The following is a 15,505-nucleotide window of genomic DNA, read 5'->3' as shown; positions in this document are numbered from 1 at the left end:
TGCTCTCCAGCTGGGTTCCTGTAACTCCATAAAAAAAAATTGGTTTCTACTGCATCCCTTAAACAGAATGCCTGAAATTCTTCCTTCCAAGTGCAAGATCTCTGTAAGACTAGAAGGCTCCTATTAGCAGAACACCCAAGCTCCAAAGAAGAGAACTACATGCTTTATGCTTGTCCAGTATAATGCAAAATAGCTAAATTTCTCTGAATTTGTTTTCAGTGCTTGAAATTTTAATATTTTTGGTCAGATTAATTTTAAACGGTTAACATTTGCAAGCTGAACATTTTAAAACTTTTTAAAAGGTATTTGTGAATACCTGATTATAGGCTACATAGTTTGCTCTCTTTTAAAGTAAAAACTGGGATAGGAACACTTCTCTAACAATGCGGCATTCACAGTTTTTCTTCCACTAAGACCAAATCCACCTTTATTTCACCTCTGAATTAAAATAATAAAACCACTACCATCCACAAAAAGCTACTCAGGTTGAAATTAAAGTTAAAACATTTGACTAACCTAACTTTAGAAGACAGGTTATGTGTCTATCTATAGCAGTTGCTTGGGCTCCCTCTATAGAGAACGGAAGAAAAAACCCCAGACAGTTGAGGTGAAAGTCTCCAGAAATGTCTACCTTAGATCTAACTTTTGCTAAGATCTGCCCTCTGGAAATGCAAATGTCTGTTGTTAACTGTAACTTCAAATAAAAAATATGTCCACTTTTTAAACTGGCTATGTGAAATTAAGTCAATCTCTGCTTGGAGCCTGCGCAACAAGACACCTCAAGACTGCAGGGAATTCAACTTGAACCTCTCAGTACCGGAAACACTGTACTCACTGACTAGCCACTACAAACTCAGAATCTCTATTTATGTAAAGCATATAATCTCAAGGTACTTGATACAGCTGCAGATCCTATAAGTATTTCTTATTAAATCTAGGGATACCCCATTAAGTACTGCTTTGTCTTACAGATCTTATTGCATAACCATCCTTGTCATCAAAACAAATCTCCCAAAGATGCAGAGGTATAGTTAACAGACAGCACCTCCCAGGCTTTGCTGCTTCCAGTATGAAGCTAAGAATCCATTTTTTATGCTTCTTCAGAACTGTACAACAGTCATGGCAAACCCATTCGTGGACAGCTTAGGAAAATATATTTTTCCTCCAGACAGGAATACCGAATCTCTTGTTCATACTTATCTCTTGAGAAAAAAAAAAGTTCTGAGCTGGTGATTTTTTAATAAAAATAAAAAAATCCTCACAACATTTATATGCTCTTAATTCTGAAGTAATTTACTCTGATTTATGACTGAAATGCTCTTCAAATATCTAATTACATAGTCATGGCATCTCAAACTAACGCCTTGCCAGAAACACAAGGGATTTTATAGCTAAATAAATCACTGCATGAAAAGGTACAAGATTTACAGAATAGAATGAAGGCCTAGGCAGCAGCAACTGCTCAAGCAACTGCAGAACAAGATACAGTAATATGCTCCATAAGGCCAACTTGTCCTTAAGGACTCCCCAGTTACAGCAGAAGCATCAGATATTCACAGAATCACAGAATCCCAAGGGTTGGAAGGGACCTCGAAAGATCATCTAGTCCAACCCCCCCTGCAAGAGCAGGGAAACCTAGAGTACATCAAACAGGAACTTTTCCAGGTGAGCCTTGAATATCTCCAACATAGGAGACTCACCTGCAAAGAACTGCTATGTCTTTTCCTCTACCATTAAATCACAAGGCCTGCTTTTCCATCTCCCTGAAATAGTCAGTAAACGATATTAAATTCAATTCTATAGCACTCTGTGTAACTGTAGATAAAACTCAACATTGCTTCAGTTTGATTTACAGTATTTCCTAAAGTCTCCTTTCTCATACCATTAAGTAGGAAAGTCAACTGCTTGATGAGAAGCTCAGCATGACATGGCAATGTGCGCTCACAGCCCAGAAAGCCAACTACATGCTGGACTGCATCAAAAGCAGTGTGGCCAGCAGGTCAAGGGAGGTGATCCTACCCCTTTACTCTGCTCTTGTGAGACCTGACCTGCAGTACTGTGTGCAGCTCTGGGGCTCCCAACACAAGAGGGACATGGACCTGCTTGAGCAAGGCTACAGGAGAGCCATGAAGATGATCAGAGGGCTGGAGTACCCCTGCTATGAAGATAAGCTGAGAGTATTTGGCTTGTTCAGCCTGGAGAAGAGAAGGCTCTGGGGAGACCTTATTACAGCTTTCCAATACCTAAGGGGGCCTACAAGAAAGCTGGAGAGGGACTTTTTACAAGGGCATGTAGTGACAGGACAAAGGAGAATCTACCCTGACACAGCAGCATACTTTGACCTCTGTAATCCTACATTCATTATGTCACATGACAGAAAGAAAATTACACTTTACTTGTAGCATAGAAGAAAAAGATTAAAGAGAGAAGGAATTATATTATTCAAAATTACTGAACATATGAGCAAGGAATAATAGGAATACTCAACATAGCAATAAGCAACCCTATATGGCAATGTTTTTGGAGACATATGTATTCATACATTTTACAGACAATTTTTGAACTCTCAGCTACAGTCTAAAACGTCCCTTTACAAATTTAGTGTAAATCTGTTATAAGCATAGTAAAATAAGAAGAGTGCGTTTTGAAACAGTCTTCTTTGTTAAGGGCTTTCTTTTGATAAACTGCAAGCACCGCCTATTCTGAAATTTTTCCTAGGAAATCTAAGCTCACACTCTCATAACTGTAGTGCAGCCCAAGAAATTTATCATATTTTCTGACTTATCACAGACTCAACTTTCTATCACTTCCCAATCTATATTTTAAAATCTAGTACTACCTTCAATAGTTACAAGCTTTAACATAGCTTCTAGGTGTTCTTTTTCAGAAGCTGTAGCTTGATGCAACCAGGCCAGCATGTCTCCTATGTACCTAAAGACAGACAGAAATTTGTTTAAATCAGAAGTTTATGGTGTCAGGAATTCAAAGTGCCAACAGGCAAAAGAAGAATTACTTCATATACATTCTTGCTAGTACTGTACCTCAGAGGATCATGGGAGTGCATTTCAATAGGGCGGGGAGTACCACTCAGACCTCCTCTAGTGAGAGCATCTATAAAGCCACGGACCACAGCACTCCTCCTAGCTGTTCCAAACTCATCCAAAGTGTATCTGTTATTGAAACATGAAAATGAGTAAAACAAAACAGTTCACCTTATCACAGTTTACTAGATCGACTTTACAGTTAATACAAGCAACTATTTTTATATTTCTAGGAATCTTGCATCAATATTTCTGATATAAAGCATTCAAAACTATCAGATTTTCCCATTTAATCTAAGAAGATACTAAAGGTAGCTTCTTGACCATCCCATTCTCTCACCTCACACAAATACATAAATGAAAAATCAGCTTTTACATTTTTGTGCATATAACACATACACGTGTGTACATGATTAGTAGCAAGAAAGTTACTTTCATTTGATACTTGTTCACTGATTTTAATCAAATTAGTCTTAGATACTTAATGGATGAACAATTACAGCCCAGAGTGCGCAATCTCAAATGGCTTTCTGGTAGCAGAGAAGATACCAACAACATACACACAGCTCATTTTTTGGAGCAGGCTACCTTCCTACTGGGGCTGATGCATGATAGCAAATGAGGGATGGGAACTGAGCACTGCTAACATCCCTGCCACTGCTGCTTAGAAACAGTATGTCTGCAAGCCACATAGCTCTTCTTCAAAAACAAATTTAAGCATTTTGAACAAAACACATAAATTACAAAGGAGAAAAAGAAAATACTCATGACAGTTTATTTTTCCAATATAAATGCCAAAGAATAAGCATGGTGTCACTCACCAATGACACCCAGCAGCTAAACAGATAGAAAAATAATAACAAAAAGCATATTACTCACTGACTGAAGTTAAATGACTACCGCATTCACAATTAACGGATGTGGAAAACAAGACCAAACAAACAAAACCCAAGCAAAACCCAAAAAAAATAGTATACTGTTTTAAATATGTAACAAATTCTATTGGATTTCTATTGTACTATAGAAAGTCATAGGGATCCTTCACTTTCACTCTTTTTAATCAACATTACTATTTGAGAGAGGGAGGGTAAAAAGCACGCTGAAGAATCCACAAATTTCTGTTTAAATCCTTCATACACTGTACTTGTTAACCCAGAGAGTAAATAGCTGAGTTAAAAAAAGCAGTCAAATGAAAAAGTCTTTAATAAATTGCTATTTACAAAAATTATGCAATTAAAAGTGGGAAAGATCCGGGAGCTGTCAACTACTGGCACAGACCAGAAGTAGCAGCACTGCAGTAAAAAATCTCTAGTGTTTGTAGAAAACAGATAAGCTTTTTTTTTTTTTCCCTTCAATAAACAGCAATATAAGAAATCATTAAAAATACAGCAGCAAAACAGATCTTGGGTTCTTGTTATTAAATTTGAAAACATTTAATAATGATAATTTTGTTTTAAAAAGAAAACTACTAATCTTTGTTTTGTTCTCAGTAGAACAGGGTACAAATATTACAAAATCCTGCATCTTAAAAAATTCAGTAATAACTGAATTTACACTTGTTAACATTTGGATTCTTTTCAACCCAGCTTCAATTTTTTTAAAACCCCAGTAAACCAATGATCGCTGCAGAGAGAGGGAGAAGATGGAGAAAAACCTCTGAAAACCAGTGGATGATGGAAGAGAACACTGCTTTGAGCTATGATGTATTCCCTATGAAACAGTTTTCTGTTACAACCAGGAAGTGGAAAACAAATGGAAATGCTTATTTCAGATCCCTAGTGACTGCAGTTCCCAAAAGTCCATCTATGGTGCAACCTTTCTGCCATCCTAAGTTAACAAGATATAAGACCATATAAGAAAACAAGAATTTGTAGCTTTTTTTCTAAACTCCTGCCTCCTCCATCTCACTCACTTTCACCCAATCAAATCAACAATATTTACCAGCTGCAAAGGCAATGATTTGGAGAAATCACACAGCAGTGCTCATACAACAATTTAAAATTACTTTCTTGTATGACATAATTTTTACATTTTAAACTCTGTTATGTACTGAAAGTATACAAAAATTTTTGGAAGGCAATAAATTAAATCTTGAGATTTAAAATGTAAAGCATCAGTACTTCAATTTTCACAACACTTCTGTAGCAAAGTAGTTAAGCATGATAATCTATGACGAGAGACATATTGCTTCATCTTCTACAGTAATGTTTAATTTCACACTTTAGGCAGGAGAGAAGTTCTACCTACCAAGTTCTACCTTTGGTAACACTAGTACTGCTGGTGATGAGAGAGGTGTCAGAAGAAAAATAAAGTCTCTTTTGCAGATTCATTTTAACCTGGACAGTTGTGGATTTATACAGAAGATGTTTGGGGTTTTTTTCCCCTAAATGTTAAAAGAAATCAAAACAATGGTTTTATGAAGTTTGAAAGTAACATAATTTCACAAAATAAATATTTACAGAAAATAAAACTGTTTCCATAAATGCTCCTATAAATGTTGTGAACACAGCTGTGACTGATCCCTTGCAGCTGCGAATGAGGGCCTGGAGGGCACAAAGCAAGAAAGGACTCTGCATCCTCAGCTATGACACAATGTACTGCAATCACCACATGCAGTAGCTGGGGAGGTCAAGTGACACCACCTCCCTCACACCAACCAGCAGAACTGACTGAGCATGTCAAGATGTGCACTCTCTCTCATACTGACAGAATTTTTAAGGTCCACTTGCACTTTGCATTTTCCCCATAAAGAGCTCCATGGAGGTTTACACTGTCACACCTTCACAAATTTCACACTCCTAAAGACGAGGCTAGCCTTTGACAAAGTGCCTAAGGATACTGCTGTCTTGGATGCCTGTGGCTGAAAGTAATTTGCAATAGCTGCAAAATGTGATGAATGTAGTTTTCAAAACAAAACCCTAAAAAGCACAGAAGTGGAAGTACCTCTTTGGCTACGGTCACCCCAAATAAAAGTAGTTCTTACAGTGCCACCTCGTGGTTAACCTGTCTCTAATCAAGTCCCTTCAGCAAATTGTGAAGAACTAAACAGTAGTATATTTTACATATATATATATAGATGTATGTACTCCTATGGGCTTTATATGCCCATATGTAATAGATTTTTTTTAGTAGGTTACTGTGCAACTCATAATGGAAAACTTTCTCACTACCAGAAGAATTTCAGTAAAAGCTAATTTAGCCTTTAACAATTTTAATCTTTGTGTATGCAAATGAGACAATCACATGCTTTGGACAGCCTTTTTTTTTTTTCTTCAGAAAGACCCTACAATGACAGCAGCAGAAATTCAAAATTCAGTTAAATAAAAACAGTCTGACATTTTACTTCAATTAGAAACCACTAAGTTGGAAAAAGCCCAACGACATTTACTGTACCATAATTATGTCAGACTCCTGAAATTTAAAGGAGTTGAACCATCATTGTTTTTACTTTTTTTTTTTAATCTGACACAGGAGTATATTATCACCATCCTTGGCACTGTAATTCATGCCCATCTTTAAATTTTATGGACTGGAAATACTCCTTTCTGTTAGAGATAACAGTGAACATTTACTTACTTATACAGGACAGGTCTATCTTTTAAAGCTTCCATGGCTTGAGTGAGCACTGGAGAAATGTCACATGATTCTTGTGTCAAAGTCCTGCATTCATCTATAAAATACCAACACAGATAAAAGCGCATTCTTTACTCTGTAAGGCCTTTTATAACAAGTTGTCAAACATAAAAATAAGTGAAAAACTCAAGACATTTTTGATTTTGAATTGAAGCCTTCAGAATATGCTACTGGCCTAGTTTGTGTTACTGTAACTAAATTAGCAATAAAGCAAAATGGATGTCCATCATAAATATCAACAAGAATAAATATTAAAGGAAGCTTAATATCTATTTGCACCCCCACATGCAAATGTTAAATCATTCAGCCATCAGAATTCTGTCAGGCTCCTTTATAACTGTTTACTACATTCCAGATAAACTATTAAGAAAAAAGGAAGTGATTATTTAAGCAAGCTGTGGGTTTGTTTTGTTGAGGTTTCTTTATTGGCATCTGCTTGCAGTTTTTTTGTTGTTGGGATTTTTTGTTTCTTTTTTGTTTGTTTTTTGGTATTTTTCTACTTTAATCACATTAACTATATAATCTTGTACATTCCATACAAGAATGTGGAAATCGCACAAACTAAATCAAACATCAGCATAAAATTTACTGACTTTTCATTAAGGTGAAACCACAACCATTATCTAAGGTTTCAGCATGCACTGAACAACAGCTAATGAATACAGTATTGCACTGCAGCATAAATATTTTTTTCCCAACAAATCTTCTTGTCAATGTACAGGTACAGAGAAGTAATAAAAAAACATCTACATTTTACACTATCAAGATGTAATATTGAACACTGATGCTTGGATCCATGCAAAAAAAATAATCGCTTACTATCATGCAAAAGACCATCCTTATAAAAAACGGTTGTGTTTGGTTTATTTCTTTTTTAAAGATAATAACCCACTCCTCCTAGTAAACTCGATATTACTACCAGATTGTCAAAAATGAAAACACCCCTGAAACCTGTAAGAAAATGAAATGCCATACACTTAACAATTTGCTTAGACTACCGAACTGTAGTTGCTGTTCTCTGTGGAAAACCATCCAAAAATACAAATAATAGACTTTTGCTAACAGAGATGAGATTAGCCCCCAGAAGGAGAGAATTTCCAATTAACTATTTTATTCACAACAAATCTTTCACTAAGAAGGAAACCCAAAGCCTTGTTAATGAATCTTGGAAAGGGTTTTTGCTGAGTTCAATCCACATGAAGGAATTAAAGGAATCATCATAATAATTTTCATAAACATAAAAACATTTAGTCCTACTTTGAGTCCATCTGTAAAGTCGTTCGTAAGATGTCTCTTGCAGTAAAGCCATCTGTTCCATAATTTCCAAGCTACAAGACAGAAAGATTTTATTTGCAAGTACTATTTTAGATAGTACTAGCAAAGACATGCAAATCAAATAAAATACACCATTATTAAAAATATTAAGATGTTACTATTCTTCAGTGTTTTGTGCAATACTCTGTATAGTCATAGGAAGTAAAGAATAAGACCCTGTCGTAACTTCTGCTTTTAACTAGCAAATGGTTATCTTACACTCATTTATGAGGCACTCACCCTGCCCTTTGCTGATTTGTCCGGAGGAGAATCTTGACATCATCATGAATTTGCTTTACTCTTCCCAAAGCCTTGAAAAAATCCTAAATCAATAATAAATAAATAAATTAATAAATATAAATAAAAGCAGCATTCAAAAGCACTAGCTTCTTAGCCAAATCTCTAGCACTCTATACTCCCCATTTCAATTCTGTACTTATATTCCTTACAGGTCTGTGTACCAAGTGCTGCTTTTGAAATACAAGCCCCCCTTTGCCACTCCTCATTTTTCATTCCACCTAAAAGCCTTTGGCAATTTTTCTTTCCCATCACATCATGCTTTTCTTCTACAAAATCCCAAAAAGTAACAATAGCAGCAAAGATGTGTTTTTATCCTGACTTTTACATAGCATGTGTGTATTTTACGTTTATTAGTTAACACTTCAGGGAGATTCTGAGGACATTACTACGCATTCCATCATCTTCTCCCCATTAACATTAGCAACTATCATGTTTCAGTTTGCTCTTTAAAGTACAAGGAGTACAGGTTGATGTTTTTTGTTTTAATATAATGGGGTAACAATTTCTAAGAAAAATAAAACACCTGCAGCAGAGTAAACCAAGTTTTTTCAGAACAATCTTCCCTTCCTCAATAACTCAGCAGCATCAGTGAAGAAAAAAGAAACAATCTAAAAAACACAGAAATACGAGCAAATGGAAATCCACTAACATTTTCAAATGTCTTACAATGAAGACATCATTCAAACACCATGGAGGGGTGTAGTTAATGCAGATATAACTGTTATATCTTCTGTGATTTGAACCCAGTTTGCCTCAGGAAAGTAGAGTTTCATTCTGGCACAAGTCACATAAAAATATATACATTTTAAGTGAAGTAGGACACTGATTTAACCTACTGCCTTGCATCAAGTGTGTTGAAGATGATGTTTATTAAAACCCAAATCCTTCTTCCTTCAGGGAAAAATAAAAATCAAACCAAACCAAAACAACGGTTAAAAAATTGCCAAAGGAAGTCTGACTAAAAATGTTTTAAACATGCTGGTTGATTCTATCAGAGGGAAAATGCACACACATGATTTTACTGAAGTCTGCCATTTCAGTAGCAAAACTATGACTGTATCTCTGCTACATCTGTGCATTTTTTAGACAGATCAAAGTGTCAAAGGACTAATCCTCATTCTGCTGCAAACTGAGCACTGAATAAATGGCACAGCATTGCTATCATTGTTCCCTGCAACATGTGTTTTTAGAAACCTGAATGTTCTTTCACAGTAGTAGTTGGCACAAAAGCATATAGCAATTACTCAAGTGCACAATCATTTAACACATTCCATTTATGCTTTCATTAGCACTGTTTATGGTTATCTGTTCCATGTCTTTAATAATGTTTTAACTGCAACTGCAGACAGGATGCCTGTGGAAACAAGATAGTACATCTCAGCAGGTAGCCTACATTTAAGTGAAGGTTTCTATGCAACTACAATAATAAAAATCCGTTAGGTGTACTCAATTCTCTCGTTATTCAGCCTCTGCTTTTAGTGCAGAATAATGTGCCTCTTTCTATTAAAACCATAAACATTCCAAAACTTGTTTTGGAAGGTGCCTAAAAATGAATCAGCACATAACACCTTCATCAACCATATGCAAAATGCACACATGCACAAGGGTGAAGTGCTGCAAATTTCTCATTTGCTTCATTTGAGTATGATGAAGTTTTAAAACATTTTCACTTAAAATTCAGACTTCATAAAGGTCTTTTTGAAATGTAGAACCATATGATAACTCATTTGCCTCTTTAACTCATCATATAAACTAGAATTTAATGCTGATTTTCTTTCTTGTTCCTTGAATCTTTCATCACACATTTCCAACTCATCAGAAATTCACCATTCTGTTAAAAGGTAAGCTCCTCCGTAAGAAATTAAACTACAAACTGATAATAAGATCTCATGTACAATTCAGCTAGGATGCTTCTACATTTTAGTTCAGGGCAAAGCTTTTAATATTCATTGAGATACCTCAGTAATTGGCTCATCTTTTGTGCCTCGAAGGAGGTTCATTTCATCTGGTGTCAGCTGGAATTTTGCTATAAATGCATCTGCGACTTGCGCTTTCATTTCTAGTCTCTGACTGTAATAAAACAAAGAGGACATTACTTTTTTATGCTCATTTCAGATTTACTTTACATATTCATACTTTTGGAAATATAATTAGCATTAGAAATCAGTGTTATTAAATTACAACAGTATGTTCTTGCCATCAAACACTTGAGTTACATCCTCACATACAATTTTCTATTAAGCTTACCTAGATAACTGAGTAAAGGCAATATAATGGTAAGTTTGCATATATAAAAACTAGTAAGATCTTTCAAAAATATTCCTTTAGCATTTGTATCACAAATTATCTAATTCAGATACTTTGTGCTTGCACAGTTGTAATGGTTGCAGTTATTTTCATTCAAATTCATCAAGGAAAGAATAAGGTTTCAAGTCACACTTTCTGAGACACACAAAGGGCTGTAGCACCCAAAATGAGAAAATGATCATCTAATAGACCCATTTCTTTTTAACAACATACAGTCAGGATACAAATTTACCAATCTCACAAGCAATCAAAATGCAATGGCTAATTCTCTTGCTGATTACCCTCTCCGAAATGAACACAGCAGGGATGTAATATGCCAACGCCATCTTGTGGGCAGTATCGTTTTGCACATTTCGTCATACACATTACAACCACAGGACCCGAATTAATATAGTTTTATTCCACAGGAAGGGACTGGAATTCCTGTAGCAACATAAAATTAGCTCAAACTGTGGTTTAAGCACACAGCATTCCAGGAAATAAAGACTATTTTTTCAAGACATTGAGAAGACACTAATTAGTTATTTGTAGAAGAATAAGGCTCAATTACATCTAGATCATTTCAGCTTCCAATGTAGTTACTGCCAGATAAGCACACTTATTATAGGGTGGTAAGACAGGCAAGTACACTTCTAATACTGACTGCAATAATTAAATTTCCTTGCATGATCAAAGCCTGAAAAGTTAACTTGCTTTTATTTACTCCTTCTCTACTATTTAACTAGTGTCTGGACTTCATTCAGCTGAAGAAGCACGGAAATCCATCTTCCCTTCTGTTGACATGGATGACCTTCCCATCCTGCAGTACCACAAACTCTTTTAGAAATCAGATCAAACGTTTTGCAAGCATCAGTGCTCTAGCATACTGAACAGCGAACCATCAATGAAAAACTGTATCACTTTCCAAGCAATCTTGTGGTAGCTCACTGCAAGTGAGGAAGAACAGGGAAGAAGTCTAAAAGGGAGGGCTTAAGAGTGCATGCATAGCTTGCAAATAAGAAAATGCGGATAGAGGAAGAAATGAAAGGTATCCGGAACAGAGGCAAGAGACTGAGAAGCATCAAGATGGTGTAGCAAGGACACAGAGTCAGTTTTCTAAGCACAACAGGGTGGCATGGAAAAGTGATAGACTTAAGAGAGAATAGAAAGCACCAAAAGACTTTTGAGTGCAGAGAAAGGAGACATGTCAAGTGATGGGTCTAAAGGGACTAAAGTTGCCCCATCTTCTCTTTGAATAACTTTACCTACATCTCTCATACTGGGCTGAGGACATGCAAAACTATTTTCAAACCTAAGCAGAGCTGGCACTGTTCTCTAGCTTCACTGATGTGCTTTTCTGACACAGAAATTGTGGTAGACCTCAAAAGAGTGCAAGAAGCATGGAAAAATATAATTTTGAAGACATTCAACACATTTTCAGCAGGAAGAATAGGCAACAGAATCTGAAGAGAGGAAGCCAGGATGTAACTTCAGCTGGAGATAAGAGATAAAAATACCAACAAAAGCTGTCTACAAACCATACTTAAGAGAATTAATAGACAAGAGGATTTAACAGACAAAAGAGTATTTAATTATTAGGTTTGTGAGAGAATTTCTGATGATAACTCATCATTCTCATAAAACATATAAAAGATGGCTCAGATATGCTTTGCAGTGATATATTTCATCATTATACTGATGCCACAGCAGCCTAAACCATGCTGCTCAGTCTGCCTTGTCAATCCCTACTCATCCCTCCGCTATAATTCCCTTTCCAAGGTGTCAGAATCTTGGAATCTTATCAAGAAACAAATCTGGAAGGAAATGGAATAAAAAACAACTTTTTGTTTATTTTTGGGGGGTGGAAGTTATATGTATTCTCTAATTCGGTTTACCACAGGCCTGTACTAAGGCACTGCAGGGTACCAAGTTCTGCCCACTCCTTCTTGTAAGGGGTGTGCCAGCACAGTGAGCTGTCAAAACAAGGGAGCAATAGTTGCTCTCAATCCCTCTTCTCAATTCAATACAAAACTATAAAGCTGGAAATACACTGGATTATCTCTCCCTTTAGGGAAATGAAGAAAGGTAGGAAAGAGACTAGAGTAACAAATGCAAGATTTCTTTGGTTTCGACTGAAACAAGATCTCCCACAAAGATGGGATGTTGAGAGTTTTTTCTGTTCTTTCAATGTGTGTATTCCCAGAGTGCATAAAATTCTAAGGTCTCTTACAGAAAATTTCCATTTACCATTACATCCTGTTCTTCAGATTATTTGAATGTACACTTTCACCAAACTGAGAGCAGGGGGAACTCCGTATTTAAGAAGTGCAATATACTGGGCAACACAGTTGTTTCAGTTTACTTTGCAGATTTTGCTGGAATCATTTCAAAGAACAAGGACCAGAGTCAGGAACTGTACAAACAGCATGCCCATTAGTCTATCCTGGAATTCTGCGGTCCCTTCACTCCTGAGGTTATAAAAATGAACAATGGAAGAAAATCTTGCTACTCAATCTCTCTCTGCTTGCAAGTCCTCACTCTGCACAGTCTTTTTTGCTGCTACTGAGAACAAGGTTCAATAAAACATCATGCTTTAAAGTCATTCTAATCCCTGGCTCTGTCTTTGGCTAATATCTGCTGTAACTGCTCACCCTCTACACACTCCCAATAATTAACTTCTATAAAACTGGGCAAATATATTAAACTCCAGCATTCTAGCAAGCTGAAAGTTTCACAATGTAAACACAAGATAATACCCTCAAGGTGGCAGCAATGTTTTACCTATCTTTCTCAAGTGATGCAGAGGCAGTGAGAAACACCTATCTTAAACCTAAAAGCTATTTCTTTCGGGCTCTCTAAAAAGCACATGGAAGTTCAACAAGCTACTCAGTTTCCAAACCCAGTTAGCCACCTCTGCTTATTCTGGCTATGAAAGTTGCCTTGGTTATCAATCCACATGAGAGATTCTATATCCTAGATGATGGATCAGTAACAGAACATGTAAGTGCTGCATAACCTGGACTTTTACCTCACAATATAAAGTATTAACGAAAGAAATACATTCACACAGGTATTTAATTTTACATATAAATGTGTATTTCCTCAGACATAAGCTAACAGATATTTAACTAGGATTTCATCAGCCTTACTCAAGTTTGCTATAGGTATTTTACTGCACCAAGTCCTATGAAAAGCACAAAGCAGGTAACAACAAATGCAAGAGTAAGGTCACCTTATATACAACCTACAGCAGTCGGTACCTGTGCAGACACCTCAACATTACAAGATCCACTGGCTTTTCTGTAAACATAATCATCTCTAAGTTGTGTCTAAGCAAGAGCAGTAGAGCAGAGGAAACGACACACTGTGCTCTTATCCCAAAGGTGTTGTTTTATTTTCCCTTTTACCAAGGTTATCCCTACATAAAGCAACAAAACTAAAAGATCATGGGAACACTGCACTGATGCAAAGGGGGAAGTGCCAAGCTCTGCTAGACTTTGGAGCTTGGGTGGGGGACGGGAATGCAACAAAGAGCAATTTCCCCAGTTTTAATCGTTGCCAGGGAGACAGAATTCTTTTGCAAGAGAACTCAAAAGGCTGGGAAAACTATGCACTTCATGCACTTTTCCCTTGAATCAAATACAAATGTCCACTGTTTGTTAGGATTATCACCTAGACAGCTCAAAAAATGAGATGGAGGGAAACAGGCTTTTCGAAAGTTTAGTTTTATCTTGCCACAAAATACAGCATAAAAATCTGTGAGCTTCCTTTACCTAGGACAAGTCATATCAGCATGTTCTGAAGTTACTTTTAATTTGTGATACTTAGGATTCAACACATTTTTAAAGCCTCAGAAAGACTGAGTATTTCTAACCCCTAAAGAAATAACAACCATATTTAACTGACATGTATAAATGCTTTTCAGCAGCAGGTGGCAAAATTATTTTTCTGTGATGTTTCTTCTGGGAGTCAAATGTACAAGACTATATGATAAAATGCACTGGTAAGTGTTAGGAAACCATTCTTAAGTACCAGGTGCAAAAATACGTTTGTAAATGCTGAGAACAAATGTTTTTATTCTACATTTTGCAGTCAAACAACTTTTATTAAAGGGAGAACTGAAATCCTGTGAGAAGGTATTCAGTGACCAATTCCACCTCATAATATAATTATGAAATCTTCTTAATTAAAAAAAAAGGAAGGCACAGAAAATCATAGTGAACTGACATGCCAGGATACAGGAGAATAGCAGTAATATTACAGGAGGCTTTAGTGAGATCTCATCCAGAAAACAGATCACAATCCTGATCATCTGTGCTCAAGAACAAGGGACTCCCATTAGACCAGATCTAGCAGGATGATCATGTGAATGAAGAACCTAATTTAGGAGAGGAGATGAAGGAAGCTCTTAAGATAAAGGACAACATGAGAAAACAGACAATTTATAAACAAGAATTAGGTCGGAAATTAGGGAAAGGCTTTCACTAGAAAGAAGAAGCTTTTGAAGTAAATGTTCCAAGAAAAGCAACACTTACAAAATGCGAAAATAATTCACTAGTTATATTCTAGAAAAGCCAGTGAGTTTATGAAAGTCATCATGCAAATGACAGCGAGCAGCAGTAGTGTAAGATTGAACTTAGAAGGTTTCTCCCATCTGTAGTTTCCATTTAAGACACTAGCCTGCAGTGCTGCAGCCCTACCATATAATATATTCTGCTCTAAAAATAAATAGGTAACAAAAACCAAAAAGACTAAACAAAAAATTCAGCGAGAGGATACTAACTGCATTGACATGATTCAAATCTTGTCAAACAGATTACTAAACACGATAATCGAAAAAGCTTATATACTGTAAATAAATTCATATAGCTCAGTGATTTTCTACTTACATACTGATCAGGCTTCCTACAAGCACCACTGATATGTATCTA

General features: G+C 36.2%; 1 protein-coding gene across 2 annotated transcripts in view; it reads right to left on the bottom strand.

Moving 5' to 3' along the window:
• The window catches only part of COG6 (component of oligomeric golgi complex 6), a 57,839-nt gene that overhangs the window by 30,700 nt on the left and 11,634 nt on the right, over nt 1-15,505 (bottom strand). For both annotated transcript variants that reach the window (XM_005147697.3, XM_031047742.2), the window contains exons 5-10: nt 10,247-10,358; nt 8,229-8,311; nt 7,932-8,002; nt 6,618-6,711; nt 3,042-3,170; nt 2,840-2,931 (exon numbers count right to left, since the gene is read on the bottom strand). In XM_005147697.3, the coding sequence (XP_005147754.2) occupies nt 2,840-2,931; nt 3,042-3,170; nt 6,618-6,711; nt 7,932-8,002; nt 8,229-8,311; nt 10,247-10,358 (581 nt within the window). The remainder of the gene's footprint in view (nt 1-2,839; nt 2,932-3,041; nt 3,171-6,617; nt 6,712-7,931; nt 8,003-8,228; nt 8,312-10,246; nt 10,359-15,505) is intronic.

This window comes from Melopsittacus undulatus, chromosome 2 (assembly GCF_012275295.1).
Source record: "Melopsittacus undulatus isolate bMelUnd1 chromosome 2, bMelUnd1.mat.Z, whole genome shotgun sequence".
In the NCBI taxonomy this organism is placed as follows: Eukaryota; Metazoa; Chordata; class Aves; order Psittaciformes; family Psittaculidae; genus Melopsittacus; species Melopsittacus undulatus.
This window is presented reverse-complemented; position numbering and strand designations above follow the sequence as displayed.